This window comes from Poecilia mexicana, unplaced genomic scaffold (genome assembly GCF_051168715.1).
Source record: "Poecilia mexicana isolate PSO_F unplaced genomic scaffold, ASM5116871v1 scaffold_2, whole genome shotgun sequence".
Lineage (NCBI taxonomy): Eukaryota > Metazoa > Chordata > Actinopteri > Cyprinodontiformes > Poeciliidae > Poecilia > Poecilia mexicana.
The window spans coordinates 43,459,935-43,482,866 of record NW_028263371.1 but is presented as its reverse complement, the minus strand read 5'-3'; the positions used below and the strand labels follow the sequence as shown (position 1 = coordinate 43,482,866).

Below are 22,932 nucleotides of genomic sequence, written 5' to 3'. Positions count from 1 at the left end.
GATAAGGCAGTGCCCTTATCCGCAATGAAACATGTCCTGCACAAGCTAAAAGGCCACTTAGCAAGGATGAAACCATTACTCTAAAAGAAGCACAAAAAAGAGCCAGAGTGCAGTTTGGAAGTGCACACAGGGACAATAACTTTCAGTTTTGGAGGCACGTCCAGTGGTCTGATGGAACTAAAGTGGAGCTGTTTGGCATAATGACCATCATTACATTTGGAGGAAAAAGGGGGACCATTGTAAGTCTGGGAACATCATCCCGACTGTGAAGTATGGTGATGGCAGCATCATGTTGTGAGGCTGTTTTGCTGCAGGGGGGACTGGTGCACTTCTGTCGCCCTATGGAGACGTTACAGTCTGTAAAGGCATGTGTGACTGATAAACTTAATGCAAATACTCCAGTTCTGTCAGGAGGAATGAACCACAATTAACATCACCCACCTGTCAATCATTCTAGCGGCTTTGCCAGCAACTGACCAATCGGTCAGTTGTCCCAAAGTATCTGCCCCTTATCTGGAGGAACTGAACTTCAGTCAACATTATCTGGGTTTCTTATTGCTAACGCGCTGCGATCCTAAAGATTTCAAGGAAAATATTAGGAAATTGTGGTTCAACATTGTCATTGTAGAACATGCAGTCCCGACGGCCGTTACTGAGAGCGTGTAGAGGGCGGAGTACAATTTATAACGTTTCCAAAACCCAAATGTAGTCTGGAAAAACACAAGAAATGGATCAAGGCCTGCAGCCGACCGCATGCCTTGTTCAATGGAACTGTGATCAATGGAAAGTACATGTTCATCTGTACAAAGTTAAGTTGGTTTTAAAAATCCACTTTTTTTTTTTTTGGTCATGATGACACTGTATGATAGGTCAATAAGTGAAGGAAGTTATGCTGTATTTCTATGCCATAGAGCTAACTGTAAATTCAGCTAGCTCTATGGCAGCATGAAAACATGTGCTGCAGTAACTGGGGTATTTGCATATGATAATCTTTACTTTTAAGCATTTTCCTGAAGGCATATTTTTTTACAAGCTTGTATTATTTAAGTTATTACTCACCCGCTTTTGCATGTACAAAATGTGTCCAACACAGCTTTCACACTCGCATTCAATGAGACTTTGTGCTACGATTTTTGTCCTCTGGTTGACAAAGTCTCAGGCTTTCACTTTAATTTCTTTGTTGTTTCCCGCAAATAACCACACATAGTTGATGTCATAGCCTGTCGTCTTTGCCTCATTTTTGGCTCATAGTCAAAAATGACTCAAAAAAATGAATTGGGTAAGCTTGCCTGTTGCTGCCAACATTGTGCTTAATAATAGGGACGGAGTGTTCGGGGTGAACTAGCTGAGACTTTTTTTCAACAAACTTCCTTTCTGCTATTCTTGCACAAAGGCCAAATTTGTGGAGTATGACTAATACTTCTCCTGTCAACAGATGTTCTTACCTGAGCACTGGATCTTTGTCTAATGCTCACCGTGTCTGACTAGCTGGTTTGGGTGGATGGCTATCTCTCAGCAGGTTTGCAGTTGTGCCATACTCTCAGATGGATTATGCAGTGCTCTGTAGGATTTTCAAAAAAAACTATTATTGTTTTTAAGTAGTTTTTAAAACTTAAATATGGTTTAAACTTATCAAAACTTTATGTCTCACCTCTATGATATGTTCCTTAGACTTTGTCTGTGCCCTAGTGATCTCTAAAAAAAAAACCCTCAGATCCCTATGGAATAGGTAAATTTCCTCATAAATGTAACACACAAATTGAATACAAATGTAGGTCTCATTTTAAGATTTGTGTAAGAGAAAATTTGAAAGAAATTTAAATTTTTTCCTTTCACTGTTAAAAATACTTTGTCAGTGTAAAAACTTGAACATTGACAATGGATGATTTTGTCCACCAACTTCAGCATGTTGTTCATTTTGTCATGTAATATGACAAGATAAGCACAAGTTGCATGTATCAATACCGTGGTAGAACTTTAATAACGACAAGGTAAAGAAAACATTTACACAGTTTTATTTGAAATGCATTCAAAACCACAGAGGATTTTTCCTAGTCACCAAACACACTGTTTCTAAAGCAGTCATTTGAATAAACATTCAGCAGTCATACAGTCCAAACACCTGAAAACATTTTAACATTGATGCTTATTTTCAAAGGATTTTGGCGCTTAAAACATTTAAACTTTAAAAATGCATTATTTTGCTTTAACAAGGTACATACACTTGTATTTATGTTGAGTTCACTAAATATGTGTGTAAATTTATTTTTGCTAAAGTCATGTGTCAAACTGCTCTTTAAAACAGTCAAAAATGATATGAAAATGAAACTAGATGATTTTCTGACAACAAGTGAGAAAGAACAAATAAAGGGAGATGAATTTGCCATTTTTGGGCCTGATTAATAAATGACAACCTGAGCTACTCCACATGCTGTGCACATGAAGCAATAAACTAAGAGCAGCAGTTATCGATGTTCGGACTGGTAACAATCTAGAGGTACACAATGTTTTAGGATCTTTCTCTGAAATCTAAAATCCTAATTTATTAAACATTGGATTTGTAAATGCATATTTATGCAATAAATATAAAAAGAAAAAGAAACCCCCCAGCACTTATACATTAATAAAAGCAGCATGATGGCTTTTCATTTACGGTTTTGTTTTTGTCATTATACCATTAATTAAATAATTCTTTTGCAATGTTTCCTTTTGTATCAGATCCTGAAAAGATTGAAAACCCAGCCTTACAGGTTACATGTAACACCTAAAGTGTCCTTTGATTAAAAAGGATTTTTTAAAATATCATACGTCCTCATACAAAACTTTCAGTGCAATTTTACGCAGAGCAAATTTTCTTTCCTGTTGGAAAAAATACTCACTTGATTAATCCTGAGGGATTTGTGCAACTTGCAGAATTGCCCAATCGATTAGGTCGCCTAAAAGGATGTGGACACAGAGGTTACCAAAGGTTGCCTCTGTAAACAGCTCCGTCTCAACAGTGGTGAATCACTCACTGACGGGTGAATTAAACAGAGTCAACAGCACCTGTTTGTGTGCATGTGAGTTGACAGGTGGGCTCTGAGGGACAATCAAGAGCTCACTGCCTGGCATCTCACGGGACAGCAATGATTTCTGAGGAAAATACTTTTGAGTCGTTTTGCAAATCGATTCAGATTGAATTTAAATGATGCATAATTCCAACTAAGTGCAAAATTTGAAGACAAAGCGCACTTGGCACCAATAAACACATTTAAATCTACGTAAAGAACAGAACCCGCACATTCTGTGCGTACTGCAATTAATGCGCACACAAAACGTATCATCGGAAGAGAACCGCCCGCCTCCGGAAGAAACAAGCGCTTTGATTTGTTAGGGTCACTCTGTGACTTCATCGTCCGAGCCCTGTGCCATCAGGCTGGCGTGTTCGATGTAGTCGAAGTCAGGAAACTTGACAGGAAGGTCGTTCCACCTGGTGCAGTTGCTGTACTTTTTCTTATTTATATCCACCACAAAGTTTTTCACATGGAGACAAGGCAGCTCAATCCCACGGTAAAACATCATTGAACCCCATGTCTGCAACAGAAGCGGAGTTTAAAAGAAGACAAATCTTAGTGCATATTTTATCCGTTTAATGCATTAAACTTATTTCCATAGCAGCCAGACTGTCAGATAAAATAAGTAATAAAAAAAATATACATTTATTGTTCTTCATTTGCCATGAAGCTCTACAGTGATTAGCAACAATATTCACATTGTTTTTTTGTTTTTTTTTTACATTTTGTCACATTACAATCACAAACGGATGTATTTCTTTGGGGATTTTATGTCAGTAAAAAGCAAAATGGCTCAGAATCACTAAATGTAGCTAAAATGATGCTAATAAAGCTATTCTGTGAAGCTCTCAGATGTTTAATAGGAAATATTAGTGGAAAAACAGGAACAAGGAAACAAGTGAAAGGTCAGGAGTAAAGACCCGGACATGTTTAAAACACGGTTTGGTTTTTGAAACCATCCCAAACTATAAACATCTCGTGGTAAACAGCTTAATCTATCATCCCAAAGTAGGAGTAAAGAATAACTGTAAACCCAACAAGACATGACTGCTGACCAGAACCGACTGGCTGGGCAAACAATTCATTAATCAGAGCCCTCGTTCACAAATATTTCTGTTATAAATCCGCAGACAAGCCACCTCATCCAGAAATGATTTCTGAATCATGCTTATATTTGTAAATCCTGCTGCTGGCTCACTACTCAAATGACACATCATCACTTTTTCGACCAGTAAAGCCGGCTCTCCTCCATAAAGTTCAACCCACGTGATGGCTATGATTACAGAATTTCGCAATTCAGGGGTATGGCATAGGCAGGCTGACGTCTACCCCTCTCACTTTATCAATCCTAAATACACAAACGACACGAAGACACCGAAAAAGGAGCACATAAACCCGACTTTTAGTGTTTAATGAAAGGGGCTAGAGTAGCAGCACAACTCTACCACTAATGTAGGAAAATACTCTGACAGGACTACCACTAGCTATACTCTCCACAAATACGACCTTTATGAAAGACTGGAAAGAAGGACGTCAATATTGAAATAATATCTAATAAGTCCCTTTTGCAGTTTCCAAAAAGCTATGCAGGTGATGCTGCAAACATGTGGAAGAAGGTGCTGTGGTCAGAAGATAACTGAATTTTGTGGTCTACAAGTACAAAACTATGTGTGGTGAAGACTTGACACCAATCATAATCTTGAACGCACTAATCACACAGTGAAACATAATGGTAGCAGCATCATGCTACTGGGGGGGGCTTTCTTAGGCAAAGACAAGCAAACTGGATGAAAAGATGGATAAATCTGCATCTGTAAACAGATATTTAAATAAACTATAAAAGGACATCGTTTGCAGACTAAATGTTTCCTGCTTTAGGTCAGTTAGGACAAACAAAATTCTTCAAATTCATCAGTTAACATAGATGTCTTTCATATCTTGCAGACCAGACCATAATCTAATTGTTGGGGAATGAGCAGAGACTAACACATTTTTTCAGTTGTGCACAAATTTATGTTTGTCTATCAAAAAGCCCAATAAATTAAATTAGTTTGCCATTGTAATGTGAACAACTAGGAGCTAGGATTCAGGGATACGAGTATCTTGGCGAGACAAGTTATCTCAAGTTACTAGCAAGACTGCAAATCCAAAAACCAAACAGTGTGTTTACCTGACCACAGCCACTGCAAGCTATGACTCCATTGGTCTCGTAGTCCAAACGTCGCTCCTGAAGAGATGCGTTTTCTCTCTGGATGAAAAGTTTCCTGCACAAACAAAAGAGAGTATAAATAACCATGCAATGCAACGTGCCAGTGTTGAAAAGTTTATATCGTAATTAGTACCTAAACTGTTGCGTAACATTGACTCTGTGCATGTTTTCAATGATTTGGATGTCTTCGCCGCTGCAGATGTATTTGGTGCAGTGACGACAGCTAAACTTTACAGAAGACGGGTTCTCATCCTTAACAGCCTTCTTCTTCTGATTTACCTGTCTCACTCTTTCCTCCATTATAGCCTGTATCTGAAACTCTGTGATCTAATGGAAGGAGAAAAAAAAAAGGTTAAAAGACTGTATTTAGGAGAAAATAGATGGCTAATAATACTTGTTTAACATACTTGTTTGTTGTAAACTGATTGATCTAATTTTTTAATTTTCTGAATGGCTTTGTTCATCATTTGCTCACGGTACTCGTTGACATACTCCTTTTCAGCCACCCCTGAGTTCTTTACGTCCACGACAGTGTATGTGCTGTCCTCAGCTCTTCCTCTGCCTTGAGACTGCAAAGGGCAAAAGAACAAATGGTCAGCAATCACCTACTCATATTTAGTCAGTCCACATTTTTTTTTTTTTTTTAATTTTCTGTTGCCAGTATTTACAGCTGGATGACTAATGGGACACTTGAAAATATTGAGCCATGAAAAAGTTTGTGGAAAACAGGAATCCCTGTTTTTCTTGAAACATTTTGGCTGCAATGCCTGGGAATTTAAAATGTTAGTTATCAGGACTGTCCTGAAATGGCCCTTGAAATTTCTCTGCTATAAGTAGCAAATATATTTTTTTTTAAGCCACAACAAATAATTTTCATTGTAGTGGATAGAATCGGCGCGTTATTCTCTTTGTGACTTTTTGAAAGAACATAAAATGACTTTAAAGTCAGTCTGATTGTCAAAAATCAATAGAGATTTATTTTATCATATGTCCTTCAGATACCTTATTTATGTATGTGGTCAAAGTCACACCGTATAAAACCAAAAGACATACCAACACATTTTTAATCACGGATTACAGTCGTTCATTTTACTGACCTGAATCATAGCGATTTCATTGGTCACATGGCCATATCGAATAACAAAATTGCAGGCCGTTATGTCCAAACCTTCTTCTGCCACTGTGGTAGCAATAAGGAGGTTGAGTTCACCGCTTTTGAACCTCTTCAGCACATCCTTCTGCTCTGCCTGAGGAATACAACTGCAGGTCACATACATGAAGAACTTGGGAAATGGCAGCCTAAGAGAGTTCAGTTTGTGAAGTATGCACTTACAGCTGTCATTGGTTTGGTATCGCTCTGGTCTCCTCCTCCAATGAAATAAGAAGGTTTTACTTCGATGTCAGCAAACTTGGGGTTTTCTTGAATCCACTGGCTAAGAGTCATAGCGCTGTGACGTGTTTTGGTGAAAATGATCCCTCTGGCTTCTTTTCGGCTGCTGAACTCTTGTAAAATTTTAGTTCTGAGTTTTGACAGACTGTCGTTTTCGTATGTTGGATCCTTTGCCAGCTTCTCCAGCTCTTCCTTTTTGTCTGTAAGGAGTAGATGTTAAAGGACTAAGGCAGAATATTTTCAGCAAAGTTAAACGAGACACTTTTACGACTGCAGTCTCTTGCAAAACTACTGACAGCCCTTTAAGTCTGGTTGGAGTAAATTATTACTCCAACCAGACTTATATGAGGTTTTAGTCTAAAATAAAGCTTTAAATTGATTGGCCAGGCAATATTTTTTTAAATATGGGAAAATAGCTCTTTGTTTACTATAAAAGCACAGCATAAAAGCAAAAATGTGAAGATGTGGGTAAGCAACGGGTTTTGATTATATATTTAAAATTTATAGTGGAAATTAAGAATATCAACAAGAAAAAAAAAGAAAGAAAGATCTTACCTTTAAACAAATTGAACAAAAATCTCTCCGTCTCTGTTATTTCCATGTTCTGTTCGTCATCTGGTGACGTTTTCTTCTTGATCTGCTCCTCGTGGAACTTGTTCAGGAAACTGAGAGCGTCACACATGCGTATGGTGTTGCTTAAAATCAGACCTTCATTATACCGTCGGAGGTACTCCGCGCAGACCCGCACTGTCTGGTCTCCATCTTTGGCAGCTAAAACACAATGAGGCAGTTCCATGATAGCTCTATGTGTGCAAAACCCAGACTGTCCGGTGTAATAAAGAGTTAGCGTTAAAGGGATATTACAGGCACACTGCAGGTAAAAGTGAAGAAGGATTTTATGGAGCTTAAATACTTTACTGAATCTTAAAAAACAAACAAACTAAGATTAACATCACAGATATAAAGATTCAGGCTGCATAATGCTAATAAATATCATCGACTTAAGAGAAATTGTGTATTTTTCATACCAAATTTTAAAGGCCACCTCTATCGATTTGTATTAGGGATGCACGACATATCGGCACCAACATCAGTATCCACCGACATTAGTCAATTTTTAGCATATCTATATAATATATATCTGTGTAACATTTCCACTCACCTTCTCGCTCTTTTTGAACAGCCCATTGTTCGTAATTCTGAGAGCCCAGGTCACATGTGGGGAAAAGCCGGGCATGCTCGTGAATGGCAGTCATGATTGTCTTCACCACACAACCAAAGGGATCCTGATGATGACGGTTAGGTAAAAACACTGTTAACTCCCCTCGACTAAAGAAGAACGTTGCCACATTTGTATTTTAATGCACATATCTTGTTGAATTTTATGTGAAACAGCGTCTACCTCTTTTCTCGATTCAACAGGCAGGATGGATTTTCGTTGTTCCTTTTTCACAATGCTTCCTGTCATAATTTTGGAAGCATCCAAGTTTGCACAAATCTACGAAAGAGGGAAGGAAGCCTGCATTAATGCGTAATGCAAAATACAATATAAATGTCTGTATGTTTTTTAGCTTTCCTTGAAGTAGGAAACTAAGGCTTGGAATTAGAAAGCAGAGATGAACGTGAAAGAAATTTAGATGAATAAAATAAGTTGCAAAAATGCATACGATATTACAGTTTCAGATACAATGTTAAACAGAGTATTTACTCGCAGAATGTGCTCTTCAGCTTTATTCAGGGTTTTGGCACCTCCGACCCCCGGTGAGGCCGTCAGGCCCAGGATCTGAGGAAGCGGCATGGGCTTCTTCTGCTCCTTCAGGAGCTTTTTGTTCTTGTGCTTTTGTTTCAGGTACCTCATCATGATGTGGTTGTAGACTTCTCCTTTCTGAGTGTGGTGACATTCATCTATTATGATCAGTGTCAGATCTGCAAAAGACGGTGACATAATGCCAAAGGTTCACTTGGAACTGTACATTTTAAATGCCATGCAGAAATAGGAACAAAGAATTAACAGAAGGGACATTTTTTGCAACTAATATATATTTCTCCCTAACTGAAAGTACACAAATCTTATATAAAGTCAGTAAAATTCTTCAACCAAGCACTGTTAGTTGAAAGAGTCCCTGGAAAGGTTGAGGTAGTTCTTTAGAAAAACCAACTGTCCCCACACAAATCAGAGCTTTTAGAGAAAATTTGAGACAGCAGTTTAAACCGCACAATAACATCTGTTACGAGAACTGCATGCTTCAAAAACAAAGCCAGACTTCAATGTGATCTAAATACGGCGCTTTACAATGACTCGAGTCTAAACTGTTATTCGAATTTGTCCCAGAAGAGAAGGCAGAGTGGCAGTTTGACGGGCTGTGATGGACGCTCTCTCGTGAATTCGATCCAGCTACACACCGATGGCTTGAACAGACATGTGGCCTGAGAGCCAGGAGGAAGGGGGGAGGGGGAGGGGGTGAATAAATGCTTTCAAGTGTTTCGACAAACAGCATATGTTCCTCTGAGGTGGCTATTCCACCTTGGACTGATGACTGCCAGGAGCAAACACTAGAGTCGGAAGAATTTGACAAGATCCTGTCGGGGGAAAATCCTGCTCCATGTTCCCTCGGTGGTTATCTATTCCAGAACATTTCAGTGTCAGTAAAATCCAGGGTAGATTTTGCATGAATTTAGAGATGTTGCAACCATATTAAGTTTAATGAGTGTGTTTTGATTTCTAGTAATCTTGATTTCTTCTTTTACAAGAAATGACCATTTACTGTTCAGTCTGTACATCAGAGTAAACGAAAAAATACAGCCAGACCATCTGCGGTGTGGGTGCTGGTTGCAAAATGCTATAGCCCTTCAACATTGAATGAGCAGCAGAAAAGCATACATTTTTGAAATGAAATAATATAAAATGATTTTTGCTGCAGCTCTGTTACTGCAGCAGATCACTATAAATGTAACAAACAGACTCTGCTGTTTTACTTTCAAGCTGGCTCTTTAACTGCAGGACAAATGGCTGCTATGGAAAATTAGAAGGCAACAGTTCAAAACTCCCATTCCTTCAAAGGTTGCTGGGTTTTTCTTTAATAACTGAGTGTACAGAGCAGTTTTCTATTTTGTTACTGCAAAGGATTCTCCTTTTTTTTTTTTTTTTTAAATAGAGACCGTGATAAAAGTTTGACAGTAGTTAAAGTGCATCATTTGTGCAGGATTTGTAGGAGGAGAAGTTTCTAGAATTATAGTTTTCTTTTTAAGTTCAAAACATTTTGGTGTGTGCCTGTACAGACTTGCAGTTTAAATTTTAAATGCATGTTTTGAATTGTGCAATATGTGAAGTTTCCCTTTCATTCTGTCAGTCTGGTTTTTCCACCTTCCTGCCCACAAGGGGCTACATATCAATTTCTCCACCCACATCTTTAACCCTCAGTTCTTCATCTGGACTTCATTAAGTCTTGTGTGACACCTTGTGGGATAGTTCTATTAACAATTTTGCCAGACATGTCCAATTCTTCCTGTCTGCCTAACAATTCCAGCAGGTGACACTGCATCCGGCTCGGCTCCGCTCCGCACTTTGCAGGCGGGCTGCCGCCATTCTGGAGCACCCCAAATTCCACTGCTTCTCAGCGCCGCTCCACTGCAAACCGCAGAGAGGTTTTACAAGACGCATGCGTGGGAAAACGAGAGAGAGCACGTGACAAAGCCAGGGATAAAAAGGATGAATGGTGTCACGTAAAATGCGGCAGTTCTCAACTTCAAAAATTTACATTTTACCTACATTGCTCTCCCTGCCGTGACTGGGGCTCCTGCTGTGACTTGAGCAAGAAACTTTTCAGAATTAAATCCACATTTTTAATTATGCTGACTAATACATGTCAGCATAACTGATACATGATGACATGTATCACTTATGGCTATTTTTATTAATAGAGCAAATATTTCAAGAAAATATAGTCTGCCTTGATGTACTATTTTGAAAATACAGATGTTGCGCTCGTTGCAGCTTCCTGTTGGAAAGGTGTGGGCTTTGAAGATTAACTACACACTTGCTCCATTGTCTGGCAAAAAACAGAATCAGTTCAAATTTTGGGGTAATGGCTTTGCGGAAGTATGAACTTGAACTGTTGTACAGATGCGGTGCAAATGCTATTATTGGCGTGAATGGGTGCATTTTTACTGCGGAGGCCGCAGTGTGGCAGAGCAAGGTGGAGCCGGATGGAGTGTATTTTAGGATTTTAGGGGTAACAGCGAAAATAATCATCAGTTCTTTGAAATGCTATGATAGCATGAATACTACGGTTAATGTTAACTGTTTTCTACCCAGGGCTCCATGGAAGTGCATTTGGCGGGACGGTTGCTCTGCACAGTGAAGGTCCCAGGTTCGAATCCCGGTCTGAGGGCGAACCGTGCTGCTTACTTAATGACCGGTGGGGATCCAACCACTCCAGCTCTCAACCAGTCTTTGGTAACATTCATGTGGAATATTTTCTAATTTAACCTATTTTCAGGGCTAGGACAACCCTACTTATCTCAATAAAACCCACAACCCAACATCATTCTGTTAAGCCCACCCAGGAATGTATTCGTGTGTATTTGACCCTGGATTGGGCTAGTAAATTAACACAAACTGACTTCTTTGTGAGTGATTATCTTATAGTAGTTTGTCCCACCAAACTTATTTAGAAATTAAGTGCTGCAAAGACCTACCGCTTAGCTTCACCCCTTCATCCTCTCCGCTGGAAGCCCTCTCCAAGTAATTTTCGAGAATCTGGGCTGTGCAGATGATGATGTCGTTTCTTTCTACAATGTTAGCGAAGGAGATTTTGAGCTGAGAGTCTCCACTGACCCTCTCCACTTTGTACGTGAGCTTCAGGATACGGAACTCTGTGGAGAAATGCTGCTCCACAAGAGGAATCTACAAGCCAAAACAGAAAATTTCATGAACACAATTTTTCTTTTTTTTTCTTTAGAAATGACTTTCTGCCACTACAGCATCTAAAGGGCTAACACCCGCCACAGCTAAACTACTCGGAGCTTTATTCCTTTTGTTTAAGGCAGGGCTTCTAATTAGTGGAAGAAGGGGATTTTGTTGCACTCTCTTTGCAAAAGGAGTACACAGACTTTTCTGTGTGGGCAAAACTAACCTACTTATTGCTCAGGAATGAAGATTAAAAGTGTAAATGCTTTCAGTCACATAGGATTACTTTGTCTGCTACTAGATAGTTTTATGGGAGGGAAATATTTTTTGCCACATGGTATTTATTTTTTTTGTTCAGGCCACATCTTGTATGGGCCAAATAGTAACAAAGTGCACTGAGATACATAAAACCTATGGCATGAAATATGTGGTGTGTAAACTTCCGTGTTTTCGTTGGATCTGAATGAAGCACTGCAGCCAAAAAGCCCATAAGTCAGGCAAACCAAAGTCAGACAAACCAAAGTCAGACAAACCAAAGTCAGATCCTAGTACCTTGTTCACCAGGACAACCACCTTCCCTGGTTTCCCCTCAGCTCTCCTGCTGTCCAGATGTTTTTGGGTTATGTACACTGCAACTCTGGTTTTACCGCTTCCTGTCGGGAGGCAAATAATAACGTTTTCCCCCTCCAAGGCAGGCCTGGCAACTTCCATCTGATAATCACGAAGAGAAATTTCTTCTGGGCCTCCTCCGGTGGCCCCTGCTGCTTCTGCTGCTGGACAGCCGCTTACATCTGCAATGCAGACCAAAGCCTCAGTCTGAAAAGGGCTTCTGTCTATGTCAGCAAGCCACAATTACACATTGTTATGGAATGTCCTCTTTAAACTGTTTTTATACATGGAGAAATTTTTTTTTTCATGTGCATTCAGAACACAAACCTAGTTTTAAAACCTCATATTTGCCAAATTAAGAGAATGAGAAAATGCATATTAATTCATATCATTTCATACAAACCACAACAGAAATACCTATTTGCTGTAAACATGGGTATACAAACCAACAGCAAGCACAGAAAACCTAAAGCTTGTTTGAAATTATTCAGACAAACTCCATCATGTCATGACATGTAACTTGAGTATCGTTTTCACGATTGGTTTTATGTAGCACAATTCGGTCTTAGCTGTGGGTAAACACCAGACCTATGATCCGCCTTAGCTGGATTTAAAGTTGCTGGAAGGGAGTGAGTCATTTGTTCTGTCTCAGATTTTGCACAATTTTCATGAACGAGACCCCCTTATGTTACGAGTTCCACATTTGCCACAGCTGTGACTACAAAACCTCAGTGGGTTGCAAAAGTATTCACTGTTTTATGTTTTGCTACAATACAACAACAACAAAAAATCTTAATGTTTTTTTTTTTTTTTTTTTAATCAAGATTTTGCGTGACAGTCTAACACAAACTAATGAATAATTACTGAGTGGGAGAAAGATGATATGGCTTTCAAATTTGCTGATAAAAAAATATATAAATAAATAAATGAAAGTGTGGCAAGGCAAGCAATCCAAGCTAGTTTACTTTGATACCCCTAAATAAATTCCAGTTAAATTACCTTTAAAAGTCACCTACTAAACAAGGGAAGCTCTTTTGGCCACCTTTAAGTTCCTCCATAATATAACACCTTTCAACCAAAATAGAGCTTTCTGACCAACATGCAAAATGTTGCATCCTGTGAAAAGCTAAAACTGCACATCACCTTCATTCCATTATCCACACCTTGAAACAAAGTGAGGGTAACATCAAGCTGTGTGGAAACTGGTCAGAGTTATTAGGTGGCAACAAGGCGACCCAGGAAGACTCCAAAGGAACAGGTCTGCAATTAAATGTTTTGACGAAAGCACATTGAGGTCTTAGAATGGTCCATTCAAAGTCTGCAGCTCAATCTAACTGAATCTGTGGCAAGAAAACTGTGAAATCTGTGGTGAAAATTGATCCTCAGCCACTCTCCATTCAGCCTGACTTAGCATGAGCTGTTTTGCAGCTGTGATTAGAGTGGGAGGTGGTTGTTCAAAAAAAAACAAATTCAGCGGGACTGGACAGATATGCACACTTTCCAGATGTTTAGTTCTAAAAACAGAGGAAGAAAAAAAATATGCATACTTTTTATTTTACTTCACAATTACATACTGCTTTATATTGGTCTATGCACATTAAAATAAACTGATGTTTGAGGTTGCAGCCTGATAAAATGTGAAGAAATTTAAGAACCATGAATACTTTTGCAAGGCAGAGAATAATTGTTTTTTTATTGTCGGTACAGGCGGTTTTTAATTAGCCTCCTACGGATCAACGCAAGTCTGTCCTGATGAAGAGATAGAGCCTGAACAACAACAACAATAGGAAATGTGTTCCAGATGCTGTGATTATTTGGGATATATTCAGTCAGCTCTTCTAAATTTTACCCCAAAAGGGAGGTGAAGTCAAATTATTTCACAGGACAGAAAATATCTGAAAACTAACAGGATGAGAGTTTAATTTCTGGGAAGATTAGGTGTAAATTTTATCAACCAATAAAACTGTGTATTTTTCCTGTTCGCTGCTTGTTTCAAAATGTCATTTAGAGTTGATGTAAAGCTATGGTAATTACAGGAATAGACTCAAATTGTGGCGGCAGAGTACTTCCCCCATCCTCGATTTAAGCCTGGGATGAGGGCAACATGTCCGTAACTTACTACACCCCAGAGACAGGCATTTCAGAATGTAAATAGATCGTCAGAGTGATGTTTTTGTACAGAGTATGCGCTGCCTCTTGGCTGATGACAGATGCGAGACACTGCAGCCTAACTTAACTCCACCCTCCTGTAAAACCGAAGAAGACAAAGCATGCATAGAAAGTTAACTAAAGGCTACAGTCCACAGATTCCTTTTCGATCTGCTAATACTGAGTCAGCATGTGGTTTTCATTTAAAAGCACCACTGCGCTCCGTCCTCTGCAGCCTCTCTGTGGTTCTTCAGAGTTCACACATGGAACTTATTCATGTCACGCCAAAAGGCATCGAAATATTCCACAACAACTCTCCCAGCTAATCTCATTATGCCTGGTGAATGCGAAATAGAGATCACACACACATTTTTCTGACAAATGCCTGAGCTAATTTACGACTTGGTGGCCTAGGTTTCACTGAACACATTCTGAGATTGACAAGAGTTTAAGGAATTATAACAATGTTAAGAATGCGGGTGAGGGTAAATGAGTCTCACCTGGAGGTAAATTATCCATGGATTTGGACAGGTCACTGTCTAAATACAGATCTGTAAAAAAAATATATATAATTAAAAAAAACAGCATTTACTCAAAATATGCTTATAAAAAGCAGCAGACTTTCACTAATTTCTGCACAGAATCAAATATAAAATAACTTGCGCAACATCCAATGAAGAATTAGTTAGTACAGCATAACTAACAAAAATGTTTTGATTCTAATTTCCCTGAAGAAATGAAAATGAGCCATGAGACAGTTTTAGGGGGGGGGGGGGGAATGTGTTCTTTCAGGCTGTTTGCTGCCATGAAAGCAAACAGCAAACATTACCTTCTTTCCTAAAAGGTAATGGAAAAACTAATGACTCAAAGAACATGCTGTATTCTCGAAAAGTTTACGTGCATTTTTAAATTGGGAAAACCAAGGCCAAGACGTCGTGGCTTTCTATGCTTACGACGGCTGAATTACAGGAGGAACACATGTGGATGTATTTTAGAGCAACATCTAAGACATGCTGCTTCGTTTCATGACATCAAAAAAAAATCAACCAGAGTAGCAAGAAGCATAAAGAATGTGCAAAATCTGTGAAACGAGCTTAAAGAAAGAGCAAAAAAACGTTGTGAAGATAACACGCAAAATCTGGTAAGAGAGTTCGAAACAAGTCCTTTACTGATATGGAGTAAAAAAGACAGAAACGGACCATTATTCCAGAAGGAAAAGAAAAGAAAATCTAGTTTAAAAGGCCATCCTATCAATTACTGAGAACATGTATGTAAACTGTCTAAAGAAATAGTTTTGGTAATCCTGCTGAATTAAACCAGAAAGAGTTTAGTCTTAAAGGGACAGAGGAAAACTTCTTATGTCTCTTTATACACTGTACATATAAAAGTCTGGGTTTAACTGTAATCGTGATGCAAGACGAGGATGGACAATCTTTGAGGCTTAACATTGATTAATTTGGTGACTTTTACAGCTCCTGCAAAAACCTATAATATATGTATATTAATGTATATAAAATAGAAATTAACTGCTCTATACATTGAGGAGACATATTCTGTGAGACCTGGGGCATCATCCTGAGATCCCTCGGTGCCACTGATTTCCATGGGCTCCTCACTCTGACAGCTTTCGGCCGGTTTCTCCTCTGCTGCTTTTGCTTCATTTTCTGAGAATCCAAAAAAATAATTAAAGTTATTTCCATCTTTATAAGGATATCAAAATGAAGCTGAGAAACAGAAACTCTGTATACTGTAGATGAAATCCGAATTACAGTTTTAGTAAAATTATTCAGTAGAATAAACAATTGGTAATAGGAAATTACTCAAGAAACTGAATTAGGGATATTGCAATCCATGTAATTACTGATATGCAATAACACTCCCAAATCTCCCTAAATCCCACAGAAATATCGGTGCCTAGACTTTGCCTCTTCGGCTTTCCTTCAACAACTGTGCTCTCCAGGAGACAGGTTAGACACTTACTCGGTTTCTTACACTCAGGTGATCCTCCAATGAGCTCATAAAGGTGTTTGTGTTCAGTAAAACGCAGAATTTCCCGAAATTCAGAGAACCAGCCAGGTCGGCATCTCACGATCCTGTTCAAAAGTTCATGGGCTCCACGTCTGTTTCCGTGGTTTGTTTTTTCAGCCTCAATCTAGAGTTTGAACAAAATAAAGTGGGTTTATGTGACTTTTCTGCAACCTGAGGGAAGGAGGAGAAATCGCATCAGCCAGAGGTGGTGGACTTCAACTTGCATTCAATACTGCCATCTTGTGGTGACATACAAAACTCAATTTGAAACGTTCGATGAAAACATAATTTCATTTATAGATTGCTTTGAATTCTAGCACATAAGATAAAACATTACGAAACAAAAGACTGATAACATTAATTTTTTTCTTTCTAACTTCAAACTAACAGCGATTTCCCTTTCTATTTTTTTGTTTTGTTTTTGTGCACTTACCCTCTCTTGGTCCGCAGCAGTTAGGAGAAATCGAGCTAAGCACTGAGTCAACACTTCTTCTGTTTTCATGTCCTCCAGACTGGGAGTAAATAACTGAATTAGCTGGACATAGTAATCATTTTCCGCCTCCACTTCGGGGTCTGGGAGGTTTAACTCCAAATAGTCACCAGCGTGAGCGCTGCCTCCATGATTCAACGCATCAACGAAGGCCCTGAACCAGCCGACTGGATGTGGCCTCTCAACAACCGCACCGATAAGCAAATCCGCAGCCGATTCATTACCCTCCGTGTTCAGTTTCTGTCTGATCGCCTCCTTTCGTCCAGATTCTAAATGTAAATATTGCAGTACCTGGTCTACCTTTATAATCTGCCGGAGTCTCGGTTTTAAACATTCAATGCGACGTTCAAGTATCTCATCATTATCAGAAGTCATCGTGACTAGAGTGTCCGATAATCCAAGAGACAACAGGCTCCGACTCAGCCTTTCCAGTATGACGATTCACTTCTTCACGTAATAGCTTAGCCTGGAAAACAAAACTTAGTTTACTTTCGTTTTCCCCAAAAACAAATTAATATTGAAAGTGACCACTAGATGTCACTGTTTGATAGCTGATATAAACCACATTTATGAACCACTTCTTCAACATTACACATACAGGTGCGTCTAAATTAATAGGAAGGAGTATAATTGGTTTGGTTTAGAAATGGCTTTACGGAAGGATTGTGGCAGATATATTCCATGTCTTGGATGCGTCTGGTTGTAGCTGCATTTCAAGTCTTATGAATCTCTTTCCAATCCCTTGAATGGGTTTTGCTTCTAAATCTTCCCAAGACTTTGGTTATCCCTGTTACTTTTAGCAGCCTTTTCCACTCCACATTTTTCCTTCCACTCAACTTCCCATTGATGGGCAGCCAGTTTTAGAAATTACTACTTGTGGATTACCTGTCCTGTGGAGGGTGATTGTGACTCTCTGCTGGACAATTGTAAAATCAGCTGTCTTGCTTATCGTTGTGTAGACAGTTGCATGACATTCCTGCACAAAAAAAACTGTTTTAAAGAAACAGTATGTGTGAAATTTAGCAAGATGCACCTGCATGCCCTAATACATAAAACCTTTTGAATAAAAAAAAAAAAAAATCTGTATTCTTTCCTCGACTGTATATTGTGGTTTGAAAAATCCATCTAGACTCCAGTTATTTACTTTGGAATTAATATATATATTTTTTTTACTTACACATATGTTTTATTTATGCACTTAAGATCAAAAGTAGGCTGACTTATTAATCCATACCAAAGCAAAAAAAAAAAAAAAAAGAACTTAAATACTAATCATTTAGGCATTAAATTTCATCTGAAACAACACAATGATAACGTTGTTTTTAAAATAGAATAAATCAACATGTTGCGGAACACAGAGAAATGGAGAAAATTAATAATTTAAAATAAAAAGTGAAAGACACAACTTCAACACTTTTTCATTTATTGCTTCGATAGTTTCAAAACAAGCATATTCTATTGTTTTACAGAATCTCATAAATAAATGATAGAGTAAAAAATACTATTTACATCATACAATAATATATTATTTATTTTACAGCTGTTAAATAATATTTAGTAAGGTGGGCATTATCCAAAATAACACGGGCATACAATGGGATTCATGAATGCGATTTTGTTACTTATAAAGATGGCTGACTTATCATTTGGACTGATTGTATAGGCACAAGTCCCTGTTTGGAGCCTTCTTTAGAACAGATCCTACTGTACGATTAAGTGAAATCCCATCTTTAATTTAGCCTTTTTCTGCCACATCATATCTTAACATATATATTTATATAAAAAAAATAAAATAAAAACAAAACACATGAATGCTGACATCATTTATGTTGTGCTACTTTGGGCTTGAAATCAGTGCAAAACAGTATATAAATAGAATTTACAACACATGCACTGCATCGTACTTGCGTGTCCGAGGCAGGGATAACAGCAGATAATCCTCAAATCTGCATGTTATGATATTTGCTCAAACAAGCATGCACGGTGCATTCTGCTTAATATAGTACAGTAGGTGCACATCAGTGATTGCAATAATAATAATGCACATCATTTAAATATATAGTGTACTGTGATGTATGTTGCAGCGCAATTATCCATAGCCCCTGAGTCACACTGCAAAGAATATAGGCATACAGCTAAGGATGAGAAAACTGTTCACACACCTCAGTAGTAATGCTGAATCGCTCTAAAAGTTCTAGGAAATAGTTTGTGTAACCCACACAGGATTCAGACTATAGATGGGGTATAATGATCAGGTTCAGCAGTGACTGTTAAGGGTATCCATGTAGTCAGTATCGTGCGATATCCCCTGTCCCAGGAGAGGAAATTTGCAGAATGCGTTTTTTTTTTTTTTTTTTCCCCCGCTGGCTTGTCAGACCCTTAGTGTCAGGTACTATGCAAAGATTTCAGAAAATGGAAAAAGAACCGCTGCGTCATCATTTTTCCTGCAGCAACAAAAGTCACCTCCTCACACTTCAGGTTCTAATGAGGACACAAAGCAGTGCCAGGCCTTGCGTTGGCTCACACCCTCGGTTTCAAAGTCTCAGGCTGCACAGGGTCAACAGTTTGAACAAACATCTGTGCTCACCAGCCGCCTGCCAGACTTGAAAAGATTGACGGCCTGTCAACAACCAGCATTACCAATCTTGACCAAAAGCGTCATTTATTTTTGTTCTTGCTTTTTGCTTGAATACGTCAACAATGATTGGGAGTTTGTGTGACTCCTTGTCACCGTCACTGCTTCCATCTGCCAGATCAGAAAAAAAAAAAAAAAAAAAAAAAAAAAAAAATATATATATATATATATATATATATATATATATATATATATATATATATATATATATTTTTTTTTTTAACAGTCAGTGATAGTTTTATGAGCGTATTTTTCCTAAAATCTCACAAAAGATGTTTATCAATCCCTCAAAAAACAAGATTTTAAAAATGACATGATTTGAGTCAAATTTTGGAACAACTGACGCCAGAGTAAATAAAAAACCTTGTATGTGATGAAATAATGCAGACGTTGCTGGTTTCTATGAGAGACCAGCAATTGTGTGTGAGGTAGGTCAGTCAGGTTTTCTTGTTTAGACATGTTGCAGAGTGACACATCGCTCTCTGATTGTCATGTTGGTTTTCCCTGTATTGGTAAATAAATGTGTTAGTGGTAAGACTGGTACACCGGTGACCCAACCAAGTTTTTCAGTAGATGGTTGCTCTTCCTTCTGGTTGACCCTGGTCTGTTGTCGCACTCTAATGGAACTGACTGTGAAAGCTAAAGTGGAATATTAGGAAAAATCTTACAAAACTCTAAATAGGCGAGCTGTCTTTGCTCTAATACAACCAACTGTTAATGCCAATTAAAAAATGCTGTCTAATAACAGCAGTCTCCTCTTAGTTAAACAGACCTCTGGCTTCATGTGGATTTTTAGGATAAAATGAGTTCACGTTTAGATATCTTTTTTAAAAAGTGCCAAAATATGCAACTCTTGTTAGTTTCCTTCTTCCAAAAGCACAGAAAGAGAGGGAAAAAAAGAACATTTTCACCACATGCACCATGAAATATATTCTCCTTTCTTTAACATAGCCACTTTAAGATGCAGATGCCTGTGCCAGCATGCTGATAAAACAAACAAACAAACAAAAGAGTGCTACTTATTAATTACAGCATAATAATTCCAATAATATCATATGGTGCTGCAGAGAATTTATGTCCTGGGAACCTCAAAGTCTGAGACATGTCTGTGGTGTCTTTCTGAGGTGTGGTCAGGGCCGGAGGGCAGCGCAGAAGAGCAGGAGGCAGATGAGGTTTGAGTTGGAAGAGGGATCAGCGCTGGCTGTTGATGTGCTGGGATCTGTTGTTGTTGTTGTTGTTGCTGATGCATGTCTGCATGTCTTTGTTGAAAAAATGCTGTAAGGCTGTCCTCTGTGGGTGCATTCACAGCGGCCGCGCTGGACACTGAGTCTTTGGATTCCTGAATGGTGCTCTGCAGTTTTTGGCTGGGGCCCTGAGAATAAAAATGAAGACATTGAAAATAGGTTGACATTTTGTGTGCTCTACTAATATTGACAAACAAAACTCTGGGGCCTATAGGTAAGCAGGATTTACCTTGAAATTACTTTATTCACAGAAATGTTATTTACCAATTAAGTGACCTGCAAAGCTTGTGTTAGTTGTCTACACAAGTGTACTACTAATTGATTTCATAGAGATGTATCAGAGTAAAAAAAAAAAAAAAATCAAATCCATGTCACACTTTTTGGATTTCACCTTTTGCTGCTTCTTGATATAATAGAAAAAAATTCCATCGTAAACATAGAAGATTATAGTTTCAACTTGACTTAATGTGATAACGTTCAAACATAAACACTTAAGCAAAATTTCAGACTTCTGATCAAAGAAAGCCTTCATACTTGAGTGTCTGTATGGCTGAATAAATGGCTTGCAGACAGAGCAACTGGCTGAACCTTCACAGCGGATCTTTGATATTCTGGACTGGCTGTCACAGTGCTGTAGGCGGGGGGTCCTAGAGTCGGCTGTCTCTGCAGCATCTGCAGGATGGTTTGAATATCTGATATCAAGTGCGACTCCAACCTGAAAAAGACCCAAAACAATGAGTTAGCATTACCAAAACCAGACGAGCTGAATTCTGGCTGAGTCTAATGAGGGCTAAAAACACCCGGTGCATGTCACTGAGCGGTAGATGGAGCTTATATGCTCTTTTCCGGAGGACTGATGAAAGAGAATGTAAAGGTGTGGAAACACATGCTGGAAGACTAATACTGCTCCAGCAAGCAGTGATAATGAGCTTTGTGTGGGAGGTGTGAGTTCACCATTTATTGTGCAAATTAGTTTATTATATTTGTTAAGTCAATCTAATTAGGACCAGATATCACTCAATTATTTTATCTGAGGTACAATGAATTTCAAAAGCAGTAACATATTCCCTTTTATGTAACAAACTGATTTTGAGGGGCAGAGGGGGTGGGGGGCATTTTCAAGAAGCTTTCACAGAAAATATTACATCACCCCTTTTCCTTCCTCTGCCATATGCTTTCAGACATGTTAAGCCAGAAAAAAAACTCAACGTGACAGAAAAGTGCTGCTGATCCTGCAGCCAGTGTGCATTAGGGAGAAACTAAGGTGAGGTGTAGTGCAGTGGATGAGATGTTTTATTTGTGCATTGTAAAATGAGTTATCCCACTTTTCAGGAACCGTGATACCTTCTCACATTCGCTGCTACAATCCCAGCTAAAAATAAACTCATGCAAGTTCAGGTGGCTGCAAGCTTGGTACAGTATCTATGGACGACGCGATTCCTCATTCACAAAACGGTGAGAATAAAATGTCTGTTTATAGAAAACAGCCTGGAAAAACAAAACAAAACAAAAAAAAACAAAACATTGATTTTACTTTAAACTTCTCTTTCAGACTTTGTCCTTAGTCATCACTTTCTTTCTCCTCTGTTCTATTTAACACCTCTTAAAAATAGCACAGACTTAGCTCCAACTCATTCTCAAGTTTAATATGCTGTGGTTCTGTGGAGATGCAGTGTATCCTGCTTCCAGTAGATCCAGCCTCCCACTCTGATTCCTACAACAGATTCTGCCAGCTCGTTGTCTTCCTCCACCTACTCATGGGCATGCAATGCTCGTTTTCTGTCCTTTTAACAGTGTGGGAGGTGACAATGTAAAAATATTATGAACTATGTCATCCTTAAAGGAAAGTAGTGAAAAAAAAAAAAACAAAACTTTGAAGTGGTAGGTGCATAAACGTGGCTTCTGCTTCTTCTTCCCCCAGTGTCGGCTGAATATCTTTCTTAAATAGCTTTATGTTCAAGGTGACCACGCAACATGGAAGTCAGTAATTGTCATTTAGCAGAATATGTGCATTTGCGCCTATTTTCATCCATGCTAACCCATTAAGAATGCTTATTTTGCTAATTAGTCCAGTTTGTAAGTGCGCACTTTCAATGCATTTGGTTAGTTCGTCTTTTATATACTGGTGTTCAGCGATCTACAAGGCTAAACCAAAAATGGTGGCCAGGTTTCAAAGCAGCTAAATACAAAAGGGGCTTATTGGATTGCACCGCTAGC

The 22,932-nt window shown here is 38.6% G+C and overlaps 2 protein-coding genes across 3 annotated transcripts in view; both read right to left on the bottom strand.

The window, feature by feature from the left end:
- Window positions 1-1,998: 1,998 nt before the first annotated feature.
- Window positions 1,999-17,303, bottom strand: ifih1 (interferon induced with helicase C domain 1). Its single transcript, XM_014976135.2, has 16 exons — window positions 16,780-17,303; window positions 16,299-16,470; window positions 15,881-15,982; window positions 14,819-14,869; window positions 12,114-12,352; window positions 11,351-11,558; window positions 8,361-8,578; window positions 8,055-8,150; window positions 7,815-7,938; window positions 7,208-7,423; window positions 6,596-6,852; window positions 6,360-6,509; window positions 5,670-5,831; window positions 5,396-5,589; window positions 5,224-5,317; window positions 1,999-3,573 (listed from the first exon to the last, which is right to left on the bottom strand). The coding sequence occupies exons 1-16, from the start codon at window positions 17,209-17,211 to the stop codon at window positions 3,376-3,378; spliced, it is 2,913 nt and encodes a 970-aa protein (XP_014831621.2). The 5' UTR covers window positions 17,212-17,303; the 3' UTR covers window positions 1,999-3,375.
- Window positions 17,304-19,679: 2,376 nt separating this feature from the next.
- Window positions 19,680-22,932, bottom strand: part of kcnh7b (potassium channel, voltage gated eag related subfamily H, member 7b) — a 41,841-nt gene continuing 38,588 nt past the window's right edge. Inside the window, exons 15-16 of one of the 2 annotated variants that reach the window (XM_088001261.1) lie at window positions 21,250-21,430; window positions 19,680-20,843 (exon numbers count right to left, since the gene is read on the bottom strand). In XM_088001261.1, the coding sequence (XP_087857387.1) occupies window positions 20,544-20,843; window positions 21,250-21,430 (481 nt within the window). In that variant the 3' untranslated portion in view covers window positions 19,680-20,543. The remainder of the gene's footprint in view (window positions 20,844-21,249; window positions 21,431-22,932) is intronic. The other variant, XM_088001270.1, reaches the window with a different exon arrangement.